General features: G+C 38.9%; 1 protein-coding gene across 1 annotated transcript in view; it reads left to right on the top strand.

The window, feature by feature from the left end:
* Positions 1-13764, top strand: part of LOC148525219 (uncharacterized) — a 135565-nt gene that overhangs the window by 58970 nt on the left and 62831 nt on the right. Inside the window, exons 19-27 of the mRNA XM_088471029.1 lie at positions 375-475; positions 3943-4094; positions 4755-4893; positions 5014-5124; positions 5597-5776; positions 6000-6239; positions 10123-10279; positions 11827-11955; positions 12145-12289. Coding sequence (XP_088327155.1) covers positions 375-475; positions 3943-4094; positions 4755-4893; positions 5014-5124; positions 5597-5776; positions 6000-6239; positions 10123-10279; positions 11827-11955; positions 12145-12289 — 1354 coding nt within the window. The remainder of the gene's footprint in view (positions 1-374; positions 476-3942; positions 4095-4754; positions 4894-5013; positions 5125-5596; positions 5777-5999; positions 6240-10122; positions 10280-11826; positions 11956-12144; positions 12290-13764) is intronic.

Here is a 13764-nt window from a genome sequence, read left to right as displayed (position 1 = left end):
GCGAGTGCTATAGTCAAAGGTAAAATCCTTAAAGACGTCTCTGCCTCATGAGCTGACGTCAGATCCTAATAAAGGGTTTGTAATCCATTGTAAAAGTAATTGAGCTATAATGACCTACAGTACCAGTGAACACAATTGTTGTGCATTGCAGATGAGTCAAAGTGGATATTCATAGCATCTTATTGTGGAATGATCTGTAATCACAATGTGATTTCAGTTATTTAGTCATCATTTGTTTGCAAATCTCATCATCATCACTATTTAGTAATAGGAGGGGATATGATTTTAATTTACAGAATAGTAACAATATTCTAATTTGCACATTAGTACGACAATGCCTCAATATTTTCCACTTCCAAACTTTCTCTTACCAGTTTGTCCTGAACCACTGGTTTATTTTGACTGCACCAAAGCCCCAAAAGGCTCAGAAGGAGTGGAGTGTCAGAGGAGCTGCCATACACTGGACATGGATTGTGTAAGTATACTGTATGTGGTAGTGAGAGGCACCTTTTACCAATGCCGCTGTTGATAAATATCATACACCATACTCTATGGGGCACCATGTTTGACCAGTTCATCACTCATTTCACTGTGTCTGTTCCTTGAGTATTAAGGGTATAATTACTAAATTGCAGGTTTTTAGAAGGGGAGATGTTGCCCATAGCAACCAATCAGATTCTAGCTAGTATCTTCTATAAGGAGCTAGATAGATGTTAAGTAGAATCTGATTGGTTGCTATGGGCAAGATCTCCATTTCTAAAAACCTGCACTTTAGTAAATCTACCTCTTATTGTGCCACAATTTTGGAGTGTTTATCATATTTTCTTTTTGTATGGTATTTATATATCCGTATTAATCTTATTTCATATTATGTAATTTTATCCTAAAAACACTTTTTTTTAAACCAAATTTATGCTCAAAGGTAGAACAGTTTGTATTATATCAACAAATATGTTTCTGTTTATTACACGATGTTTTGGTTTATTGTAGTCTTCATGTTGGCATTGAAACTGTGGCTCAATTGTGATTACTGTAGATCACAGGTTCTCAAACTCGTTCCTCAGGACCCCACAAAGTGCATGTTTTCCAGGTCTCTTCACATAATCAAAAGTGAAATAATTATAACCACCTGTGGATCTTTTAAAATGATTTAAACCACCTGTGGATCTTTTAAAATGTGTCAGTGAGTAATGATTACACCTGTGCACCTGCTGGGTGACCTGGAAAACGTGTGCGGTCCTGAGGACCGAGTTTGAGAACCACTGCTGTAGATCATTATCCACTGGAATATTGTAATTCTGTATAAAATTATTCCCAATAAGAAAACATATACTGTATAGTATCTGTAAAACAGACAGAAAACTTAGGTGCTGAAGAGTTAAATGAGTCCTTTTAGATTCAAGTGTAGCTTTGTGAGGGAGTCACTCTCACTATAACAAAAGTACAAGACACAACAATAGCAACTGCAGAATCTAAAACCCAAGATAAAATTCACTCAAAGCAGTTTGCACATAAATAAATCATTAAGTTGATACTGTATGTGTTTTTTATTATTCTTGTCTTTTATTAAATGATTTACTTATGTGCAAACTTTGAGTGAATTTTACTGTATCTTAGCTTTTAGATTCTACAGTTGCTATTGTTGTGTCTTGTACTGTACAGTATCTCAATGGTTTCTACAATGTGCAGAGCTAAAGTAATAAAGTAAGATCATTTTTATCTTACTTCCAGAAATCTGCTCAACTCACTCACAGTAATGTGACATTGGAATTACCTTACTTTCAAGATGTTGCAATCATATAGCTGTATATTGTATTCTCATCCATTTCTGTAAACTAGTGCCTAATTCTGAGATGGACGCAATGGCGATTTTAATACAGAATGAGCTATGTTTTGCTATTTTTTTAAGCACCTTGATGGGGTGTGAACAAAAACAAGCAAGGTTTTCCTCCATGCGCAACCTGCATGACAGAACTCCCAGACCCTATGTGTCCCAAAGAAAGCAATGGTGGATAATCCTCCAACTGGGTTGGAGACTTGTCTATCTAAGGTGGAACCAGCTTCATGCACAAACAGTTTTTATGTTTTTACATTTCTGCATTTTTATGCATTAATAAATGACAGGTCCTGTTATTATCAGGTTTAAGCACATCCCAAACAAGATAATCTTAGTTCCATGACTAAACTACAAGATTGAAACCATGCACAGGATGTATTATGCATCGCAAATTGCTTGCGATATATCCTGGCACTCCGCATACATAGCAGGGTTTATTAACGCCATATGGGGAAATGTACTAAGCCTTGGATAGTGATAAAGTGGAGAGAGATAAAGTACCAGCCACTCAGCTCCTAACTGTCTCTTTACAGGCTCTGTTTGAAAAATGACAGTTAGGAGCTGATTGGCTGGTATTTGATCTCTGTCCACTTTATCACTCTCGAAGGCTTAGTACATCTGGCCCTATGCATGAATAAATGCAAATATAATGCAAAGGACAGCTCTTCCGATAAGAACTGTATTTGCGTTGTGAGGATTTCCGTGTTTATGATCCAGGAATCCTACTGCCCATGCGTTCAGATACCTCTCAGGGGATTTGTGTGAAAAGGAGCTCATAAGCTTCTATAGGCAACACCGTCTATAGATGGCGTTGCTTAATGGGCAAAAGCTTTGGAAAGTTTCACCTTCTGAACCTTGGTACATACCGACACATCCCCATAGAATTCTATGGGGACTGCAGTGTCTGAGGGTCACCGTTGATATCTACAATATCCACTTTAATGCATATGGAGATTGCAGCAAAACTCAGAAAATAACAGTTTTCTGAAGTTTGACCACATATTTAGTAGTGATGAGTGATTCGGTGTTTGAGAAGTCTGAATACAGCTGAATTTTTTGGGTACCAAGTCGAACCAAGTCCAAATTTGTTCTTCTCACAATTCAGAATTTGAACATAAAAACTGGATCTTACATGTTTGGATTGCATTTCAGTCCCTCCCTTATTATTGCAGGTGCTTTGAGGTGTTCAAAATTGACTGGAAATGTCTGGAAATTATTGTTATTGATGTTATTAATAGTTTAGGAACAAAAACAGGTCCAAGTTACATGATTTTAACTGTTGAGGATATCTTATCCCAAAAACAAAACTGAAAATAACCAAAACACTTGAGGTTGGTTTTGCCAAAATCAAAACCTTTAAGGGTACTTTGACAAAACAAAAACAAAAAAGGGGTCTGCGCACATCTATCATTTTTAGGGTTATTTATTTGGGATGTAGTTATATTACCGGTGTCCCGAATGCCAGCCACCGGAATCCCGACGCGAAGCCCGACTTGGGAGTAAAGATAAGAGTTGAAATACCGACACCTATCTTTAGCCTGGCGCCAAAATCCTGACAGCCGGTATCCCAAACGAAGGTAAATGGGGACACGTTAGCGGTAGCTGTTGGGGGAGGGTTAGGTTTAGGGACCCACAGAGGAGATTAGTGTTAGGCAACCCCCAGGGTGGGTTTAGGGTTAGGGGGTTAGGGTTAGGCACAACCAGAGGGAGTTTAGGGTTAGGCACCCCCCGGGTAGGGTTATGTTTAGGGTACAGGAGGGGGGGTTAGGGTTAGGCACCACCGGGGGAAGTTATGGTTAGGCACTACTAAGGGAGGGTTAGGTTTAGTTGGCGGACAGTGGAGGGTTAGGCTACTTACCAGCTCCAGTTGGGATGTAGAGCCTACGGTCTTCTGGCGTCGGTATTACATACTAATTCCATTTATTTATTTGCTAAACTATAAACATATGTATAATTGAAATGGACCTTTTCACTGTTTCTAATACACCTTCAGAATTTGGTGAGACACATGGATCTATTTGGTTTCTTGCTTAAATAAGTTTAAATAAGCACACACAGGGTAAATTTAATATATTTCACTATATTTTGCTCTTGTTCTTCCACAGTACAGTTCTCAGTGCATTTCAGGCTGTGTATGTCCTGATGGGTTGATTTCTGATGGCAATGGAGGTTGTATCACTCAGCAGCAGTGTCCATGTTTCCACAATGAAGCCACATTCAGTCCAGGAACCAACATCCAAGTCGGCTGTAACACTTGGTAAATGTTTCTAGGAAAGTAGAATAGAGTAAGGATGAGATATATTAAAGAAATAAAGTTGAGTGAAAAAAGTACAACCCAATCAGCTCCTGTCATTTTACAGCCAGTAAATTGAAGCTGATTGGTTGGTACGTTATCTCTTGGAGAAAAATAAAGTGGAGAAAAATAAAGTACCAACCAATCAACTTCAAACTATCATATTACAGCCAGTAAAATGACAGTTTGAAGTTGATTGGTTAGTACTTTATCTCTCCTCATTCTCTGATACATCTCCCTCTAAATCTTGTCAGAAATACAAAATAATATCTGTATAGTATTTTATCACCTATAAAAAACTTTTGCTAATTTACTTTTCAGAATTTTAGGTAGATTTTCTGTATAGTTTTTTACTTTCTTGCCAGAAAGTCCTGCATTTAGGATTACCCTCTAGAATGAAAGAAGCTGTCTGTAGACAGACCTTCTGTCAGTACAAGCCAGCCATAAAGCCTCAGTGAAAATCATTGACTCAAAGGGCTGCCGTGCATTACCCAGAAGTTTAATATCCTTACAAGGAGTCACTTTCAGAAAGTTGGTTGCTATCACCACCATTGAAAATGTTGAAATTACCCTCTTAAGAACCTTAACTATAATTATATTTGTGTCTTTGTACCTTGTTTGTAGCACATGTAAGAACAGGAAGTGGCAGTGTACCCACAAACGATGTCTCGGGACGTGTTCCATTTATGGGGACGGCCATTACATAACATTCGATAACAAGCAGTTTACCTTTAGTGGGAGCTGTGAATACACATTGGCTCAGGTACATCTATATTGTGTTGCAAAGTACTTTAATGATGAATAAAGTTATAGTCTTACTTGATTGGAAACCACAAGAGGCCAGTTTGTACATTTAACAATTGAAAATTCTATTTCTCCGAAGGATAACTGTGGAGATAATGGAGGTCAAAGCACTTTCAGAGTCATCACGGAGAATGTGCCCTGTGGGACAACTGGTACAACATGTTCGAAAAATATCAAGTTCTTTATCATGGTAAACAGACAGATTTTGAAGTACTGCAAGATAAAAGAAACATTTAAATCTCAATCGGATTGTTAACAGTGTACCTGTCACCTACTCATCTGGAGGTAGTCTTTTTTTTTTCATCCAATGCAACATTATGGGGAGTTCAGCCTATGAATCAGTAAGGTCTACTGGCATCAAATTGCCTAGTTCCTAGTGAATTGATGAGCTGCATTCAAATACTGTCTCATCTCACAAAATGTGTGTCTCCACGGTGTGAACATTATGGTGCAGAATATGAACTACTTTAAGTTCATTTTTATTGTGTTGTTAATGCTTGATTGGTTGTGCTCATCTGTTTTGCAAGAAGCATGATATCCAGATGGATGGTGGTGTTTGACATGAGCATGTAGAGTTTTCAGAGCTGTTCTTTGCATTACTTAATCATAACCGAATTGTAAGAGATCTGCAATTTGACCATTGAGCTCTGTCTTGATATCAGGGGTATGAACTTCGTCTTAACAATGAAAAAATTGAGGTGGTGAGGAGAGATGACAGCAACACTATTCCCTATGAGGTCATGCACAGGGGCATGTATCTTGTAATTAACAGCGAGGATAGAATCCTACTCATCTGGGACCAAAAGATGACCATTCATATCAAGCTCAGCCCAGACTTCCAGGTAAGAATAACGTAATAACTAACACAGTTTATCACAACTAAATGATTATATCTGAATCTTAAAATACATTCCTTTAAATTATGATTATTTTGGATATCTTTCCTCAGAGAATGATGCACCATTACCAAGTAACAAGTGACATGCTTGTATATTTATGCAATAATGGAAACCATATATACACATCCCTTATATACACATCCCTACTTTTTTCAATTTCATGTAGAAAAAAGTCTGTGGCCTTTGTGGTAACTATGATGGCATTGCAAACAATGATTTCACCACTAGAAGTCAATCAGTGGTTGAGAATTTGATGGAATTCGGTAACAGCTGGAAAACAGACCCACAGTGTCCTAATGCATTTGCCATCAAGGAACCTTGCTCCATCAATCCATACAGAAAAGCTTGGGCACTGAAGCAGTGTGGAATCATTACCAGCAAAGTCTTTCAGCCTTGTCATTCCCAGGTAATTAGCAATGACATTCGCATGTGAAAATACAGTTGATCATAAATATAAATCATATCTCTAATGATTAATGGATTGATTGATAGTTATCTAAAGCCAGTTTGCCTTTAATGAAATGCAATGCAGTGGCTACATTTCTTGTGACAGCTGTTGAGATCTCTTAAGACTAAATATCACTATCAAAAAATTGTACATGTCGGTAAAAAGATAAATTTATTGTCAATTTACTTTTGCGTTATACATTAAACCTGAATAGTAATGAAACCTACATAAGACATAGAATGGAGTATTGTATGTACAGTACTTAACTGTAGAAAGGCAATTCTTACTTCTGAGTCATTGTGCTAGCCTTTCTTGCCCCATATATAATATACCCCCACACTAAATTGTTCCAACAACTCACCTCCATTCTTTACATTGAGAGCCCCTGTGTCACAATCACGTAAAAAAAAAACATTAATGCACTCCACACAGCTTAACCCCAAGTTTTATAAACTGTGGACTGATGATCATACCATTTGAGCAACTGTTGAGGCCACTGCTCATAAATTCTTGACCATGATAGATGTACCTGCTCTCCGCCCACTTACTGGCCAAAGCCAATCACCTGCAACCTGGAGGTTGGAAAACTACAACACCACTGCCTGATAATTTGACTTAAGCTGGGTTCACACGTGAATAACAACGGTACAACTCTGTGACATGATGATGCAAAGTAACAATATATTCAGCATCATACATGATCCATCGTGTGACAATGTGATATATTGGTACATTCTTTATTTAACAACACCACTTCATCCACGGAATGGTCCCATTGAACGTGCAGAACATCCAATGGAATGGTGCAATGAACAACAGGTGAAAATTATGAATTGGGGGTACACACTATATGATCGTCATGCAGAATGGTCGAAAGTATCAAGATTGCACTATATACAGTATAGTATAGTGTGTACATAGCTTAATACTCTGTTGTAGCTCTTCTTGCTTTCCTGCGCTGCTCGTTGACCTACTGGATTGTGGCCTTTGGCTTTGTCTGACTTTCACTCTGGCTCTGACTTTCCTGCCTTTGTTCTTGACCTCTCTCTGGATCATACATTGGCTATCAGTGACAGTTCTTGATTGCCCACTTGTGTATCAGAGTATAAGGGGTATATTAACTAAAGTGAGAGTTTTTAGAAGTAGAGTTGTTGCCCATAGCAACCAATCAGATTCTACTTAACATTTAACTAGCACCTTCTAGAAGATAATAGCTAAAATCTGATTGGCTGCTATGGGCAACATCTCCACTCCCTCTTTAGTAAATTTACCCCTAAGAGTGGAATCACAGACCAATACAAAACACAGAAGCAAGAACTTATTGGATTACAACAACCTACTTATAGATCGACACGTTTAAAAGTTTCCAAGCTCCAGAGTACTTTTACTCCATCCAATTAAGATCACTCAGGACATTTAGTACCCACATTGGAACTTTATTGACATTATCAGAACCATAATTCTGCACTATACTGGCTTAGGTACAATAAGTACACTTGAATGCACCAATTTCTATGTATATTTGGGATAATGCTCATTATGTTGCGAAATATAGGATGTTAGTATTCACTGATTTTCTAGGTCACAGTAGTGTTGATAATTTGGATGAGGTGTAAACCCAACTTGATTATAATGTGTGTGTATATATATATATATATATATATATATATATATGGCAAGCATGTGGTTTAACCCCTTTATCACTGATACTTTTCTTTCCCCTGATTTGGCACTTTCGGGGTTTTCACATCCCAATGTCAATATCAGCAATGTAATCGAGCACCAGCAGTGACAGTGTCATAATTGCCTCTTCTCCTCTTCCCTGGCCCAACCAGCAGGAACTACAGGTGGAGAAAGGCTAGAAGTGAAAATATAAAAGCCCTTAATAATAATCATATAACTAATTAAGTTTTCCCCTGCAATAAAAGCTGAGCCATTTAACTACTTATTTGCATTGAATATTTTAATAATTGCTTACTTGTTTCTATGGGACACTTTAATACTCATGCCTTTGGTGAATACGTGGGTGCATTTATCATAATTAAATCTCCTACAGACTGACTTTTTCCAGCTTTACAATCAGCATTTTTTAGCAACAGGGTGTATACTGTAGAACCAAAGAAATAACCAGGCTTAAACTTGTATCCAATATAGAAAAAATTTATATGTGTATAATTTATAGTAAAAAATACATTCAATCTAGGTGTGCAATGAAAACATACAGTATGTAATCATTTAATATTCAGTATCTATTCATAAAGGCTCAAATAATCATACAATGGACATGTACATTCAATAACACACTTTGAATCAAGCATATAAGAAATTAAACAATGTTTCTAGTAATGAATAGCAATCCTGAAAAGGATTCGTAGAAATCAAAATTACTAAAAGTCCTGTGACTGTGGGCTCTAATAAAGCCAAATGCTCCTTATTAGAAGTAATATATATGTATAAAACTCAGCCGCGTCCGACTGAAAAAATATGCATTCAAAAATAAATGAAATAAAATAGTAAAATTTCAGAAGATCCATTTTCAATAGAGTCACTGTGGGTATGTATTTTAATAGAAAATACCCAAGCACAAATGTCAGTACACCAGTATTATCATAGAATGTCTCCTTGGAACTCAGAACCTGCAAGCAGTATACAAAACTAACGTGTTTCTTCCATTAAGGATTTTCTTCAGAAACCCCTCTGAAGAAAACCTTTAATGGAAGAAATGCGTTAGTATTGTACACTGCTAACACCAGGTTACTTGTTGCTGGCAAGCAAATATTATTCCTGTGGATCTCCTGTTCCTCTTCCTGCTGCCGCTGCATATACGGATTACAGCGCAAGTGTGGGCTAATACACACACCACTATTAGAGCGGAGAAATAGCTGAGCCATCAGCTGACATCCCGCTCATGCCAGGGCCCGGCTAATAGATACAGCGTGTGAACTGGAAGCATACTAACCGGCTATCTAATAGGAGCTGCACATACAAATTAGGGTGCAGTGAAATTTCACCATATGCTTGAAACCTGCACCTTAGGAAAGTGACTATTCTGTAATTCTACAGTTTTAAATGGTACAGTGCTTTATAAGGTTCTATAGGACTAACTCACATACAGCGTGCATATCTAACAGCAGGTTCTGAGGAGTTCCACAGAGACATCTCATGATAATACTGGTGTACTGACATTTGTATTGGGGTATCTACTATTAAAATACATACCCACAGTGACTCTGTTGAAGAAGGATCTTCTGAAATTGTCCTCACAGTCACAGGACTTTTAGTTGTTTTGTTATCTACGGAACCTTTTCAGGATTGCTATTCATTACTAGAAACAATGTTTCATTTCTTATATGCTTGATTCAATGTGTGTTATTGAATGTACATGTCCAGTACTGTGATTATTTGAGCCTTTATAAATAGATACTGAATATTAAATTATTACATATGTTTTCATTGCACACATAGATTGAATGCACTTTTTTACTATAGATTATATACAAATAAATTTTTTCTATATTGGATATAAGCGTGGGTTATTTCTTTTGTTCTTTAGCTATACATTGGGTTGCAACCATTTAACTGCTACCAAAAAGGTATCCTATTTTTATATACATTACAACCATTGCTTACATATTTCCTATTTATCTATATTTATTTTTGTTCCGTTTCAAGCACCAGGGGCTATACATATTTCTAGGGTGTATGCTGTATCTGCTGAATATTGCAGATAATTGTCAGTGCTATTACTTCATGTACAGCATTCACAGCAAAACAGCAGTACTGTAAGTTACTTACAATGGTTATCCATTCATGTATAATGTCAGTGTATCTATGCCCATAGGTGGATCCTGGCATGTATTTTGAATCTTGCATTAGCGACTCCTGCGCCTGTGATTCTGGAGGAGACTGCGAGTGCTTCTGTACTGCAGTGGCACTATATGCCCAAGCCTGCAGTGAAAATGGAGTATGTATCAATTGGAGAACACCAACCATTTGCCGTAAGTATGATAGTGCAGTGTCCGGGTGACCAGATATACCTGTTTTCCAAGGACAGTCACAGGTTTGAATGGGTTGTCCCTGATAGAGATATGTTCCTGGGAAATGTCCTTAGATTTATAAAAACTAAGATATCTGACAACACAGAGTAACTGAAGTAACAAGCAAGTCCCCTTTAAAAGCAAACTCAACCTTAGCTATAAAAGAAATGGAGTCTAATCTATCTGGCATCATAGACATTCTTCCTGCCAACATTTAGTTTTTTAACATTGGAAAAAACAATCTGCCCATTTCCCAATCTGCCTTGTGCATGTTTCTAGATCTCCTAGTTGGTGATCACGTATATTCACTACTGGCTGAAACATTTTAAAAAATCTAGAGGTGGTGCTAATTATTTCACTTGTGATACTGAGTAGATCTGTAAAACATGCTCTGTTAGAGGTCCCTGAGGCTGGAGTTGGGATCCACTGCTTTAGGACGCTTGCTACCCAACTTCTCTGTCTCAGTTGCAGGTTGATGTTAAAACTATTACTTTGATAATATTTCAAGAACAATAACCGTATTGAGGTCCAGGAGGCAAGTGCAGGAGGAGAGGATGAATGTGGATCAGATAAAAAAGACAGAATGGAATTTAAATGAGAAGTAAAGAAAAAGCAGTGCGGGAATAGCATTCAGAGATGTACACTAATGCCACAGCAGCTGCAAATTTGTATGCAGCTGTGGTGCAGAAATATGCACATGTCGCAGAAGCCAGGGTTTGTACTGAGACACACACAGGCGACAGAGCAAAACCAAGTTGCTACATACAAAAACGCAGCATCGATTGCAGATCCTTCAATAATCGACCTACTGAGTAACCGAATGGCTGCACAGAATGGCCACATATGCTGAGATGCTGGAACCCAGAGAAGTACGGGATCACAGACGCAAACTGTGAAGATTTCCGACAATTGCTCAACTGCGTAAATATCGGCATTGTGTACATCTCTGAATCAGGTCCTAAAACAGTTTTTGCCCCCATTTTAACTCAATACACCAGGAGTACTTTCGGACACCCCACAGTCACATTGACTGTCAAATAGTATATTTTAAGCAGCTTCAGAAAGGAAGAAATCACCAGACTTACTTGCTTCCTCAAGCTAGGCACCATCAAAGATCACCTAGTACCTTCTTCTACATCCATTCGAGTCCCCTGCCCTATGGGGCTGCAAACAAAAATCTATGAGTCCTGCAGTACTATAAGTGTGCCATATAGTCACACTTACAGTACAAGTGGGCATGACTATATTGCGCCTAATTGTATTGAGCCCTAGTATGTACAATGTGTGGACAAAATAAGACTTGCTCCACCAATCTTATACCTGATGTACACAAAAGGTCCCACTTTTGAGTGAAACTCCACCCATTTCTGTGTAGTCTCCTCCAACCTTTTTTTTTACTTAAACAGAGTGGAGGAAATCATAAAAGAGTCATTATGTGATAATATTTCTTTCCACGGCATCAATGTAAAATAGCGAATAATTACTGTGCCCATGTCATCTCTTCCTAGCTATGTTCTGTGATTACTATAATGATGTTGGAGACTGTGAATGGCACTACAAACCCTGCGGTGATAAATGTATGAAGACTTGCAGGTACCCTAAAGGAAAGTGTCTGTATGAGCTGTCAGGCTGTGAAGGTAAGGAATCAGATTCAGTTCTTTTTTATTATTATGTAATATTAGCCTCTTTAATGGGCACAGCAGATGATAAAAATGCATATTAAATAGCTTGTTTTCTACTGCATCCATTTTATACCCTATAATATTTTATGTTGGATATATTATCAATGTACATCTTACATGTTTCTCTTCTATTCCACTCCAAAGGCTGCTATCCCAAGTGCCCTGCCACTAAACCCTATTTCAATGAAGAGACCATGAAGTGTGTGGCTTGGTGTGGCTGCAGTGATATCAACGGAAATTTGTATAACTATGGGGAAAAGGTTCCAACTGAACAAAACTGTCAGTCTTGGTAAGGAAATTGATGAGAATATTTTCTGTATATGCAAGAAGTAAGTCCAACTTAATAAGAAAAACAGCTCCATAACACATAAACCACTAATGAGTGAAGTATGACTTTATACTCCATGGACTAAACATAACTTGAATACAGTAGTAATAAATGAAAAGAGATGAAGATATGAAATAGTGATAAGGTATAAACACAGGAAAATTCCCATCTTGCCTCTGCCAAAAACAGCAGCAATTAGACAAAGCCCAGGGTTAATGAGCACAGAAGGCACCCACAGCCAAGCAATCAGCTATAATATATTTTATGAAGCTATTAGTTGACCAGCAACCCAGGACCTTAAGGCAATTAGCTGGCTTCTCCACTCCTGCTTCAGCAGTGACTTTGCCTACAAAGTGGACAAGGCTCAGATGACATAATTCATTGTGAGACATGTTATCAAGACCCCCCACCTCCAGCTGCATAATGCCACAATTTATACTATTATGCCATAGGAGATGGGTTGTGACATCATGATTTACACCACCATATTCCCTTACCACCCATCTGGACATAAACCCACAGGAACTGCCAGAGAGCAGCATGTTTGCTTGATAATTTGTAGACTGGAGACAGGCTTCAGATCTTTGTGCTGTTCTTTGACTGTGAGCAGGGCTAATTGTGGCAGGGTATACTCACAAGAGGCTCAGGTTTTGCTGAGTATGCAGGACACTCTGGGGCCCTGGTTCAGAGCCGGATGCTCTGAAAGAGCACTCGCTCTGAATCAGGGCGTTTTTTTTTTTTTTGGGAGCGGCCTCCTGGCCGCTCACATAGCTGTGGTTGACCACCCACAGCTATTGCGAGTGGCCAGGATGATGGTCGCGATGGTCAAGACCATCACGACCATCTGGCTTGCGATGAGACCCTTGTGGTAGGGTCTCATGGCCGCAAGCCCCAGAGATCTTCTGGCTCTAATAGAGCCAGAAGCTCTCCCACTGACATCACTGGTGATGTCAGTGGGACCGCCCACAAACGGCAGGTGTTCGCATGGGAACGCCTCCATTTGTGAAGCCACCTCCCTGCCACGCCTACAAAATGGGGCGAGCTGCCACCCCTTTGGTAGTGAGCCACGGAGCAAGTACTTTTTGCGCTCACTCCGGGGCTTGCGCATGCTGTTTGTGCGCACTGGTCCACCATCGACCCACTTGCGAGCGCTATGCGCTTGCGAGCGGGTCTGAATAAGGCCAAGGGTTCTTTGCTTTAGAGAGTGTCTAGCATGCCAAATAACTCTTCTTTGTGAGAAAAGGAGGTGGAATAGGAAGCAACAGCATGCCTAGTTATACCCCTTTTACACCGGAGCTAAAACCCGGGTTTTTGAAGGGTTAACCCGGGCAGCTCCCTGGTGTAAAAGGGCAGAGGGTTGGATCGCCGGGTCGAGTGACCCGGCAATCCAACCGAGGTAACTAGCAGGGTTTAACATGGGCATAGCCCGTGAAACC

Source organism: Taudactylus pleione, unplaced genomic scaffold, assembly GCF_031769625.1.
Source record: "Taudactylus pleione unplaced genomic scaffold, aTauple2 ptg000109l, whole genome shotgun sequence".
Lineage (NCBI taxonomy): Eukaryota > Metazoa > Chordata > Amphibia > Anura > Myobatrachidae > Taudactylus > Taudactylus pleione.
Note: the sequence above shows the minus strand (reverse complement) of the source record. Positions and strands in the feature narration are given on the sequence as shown.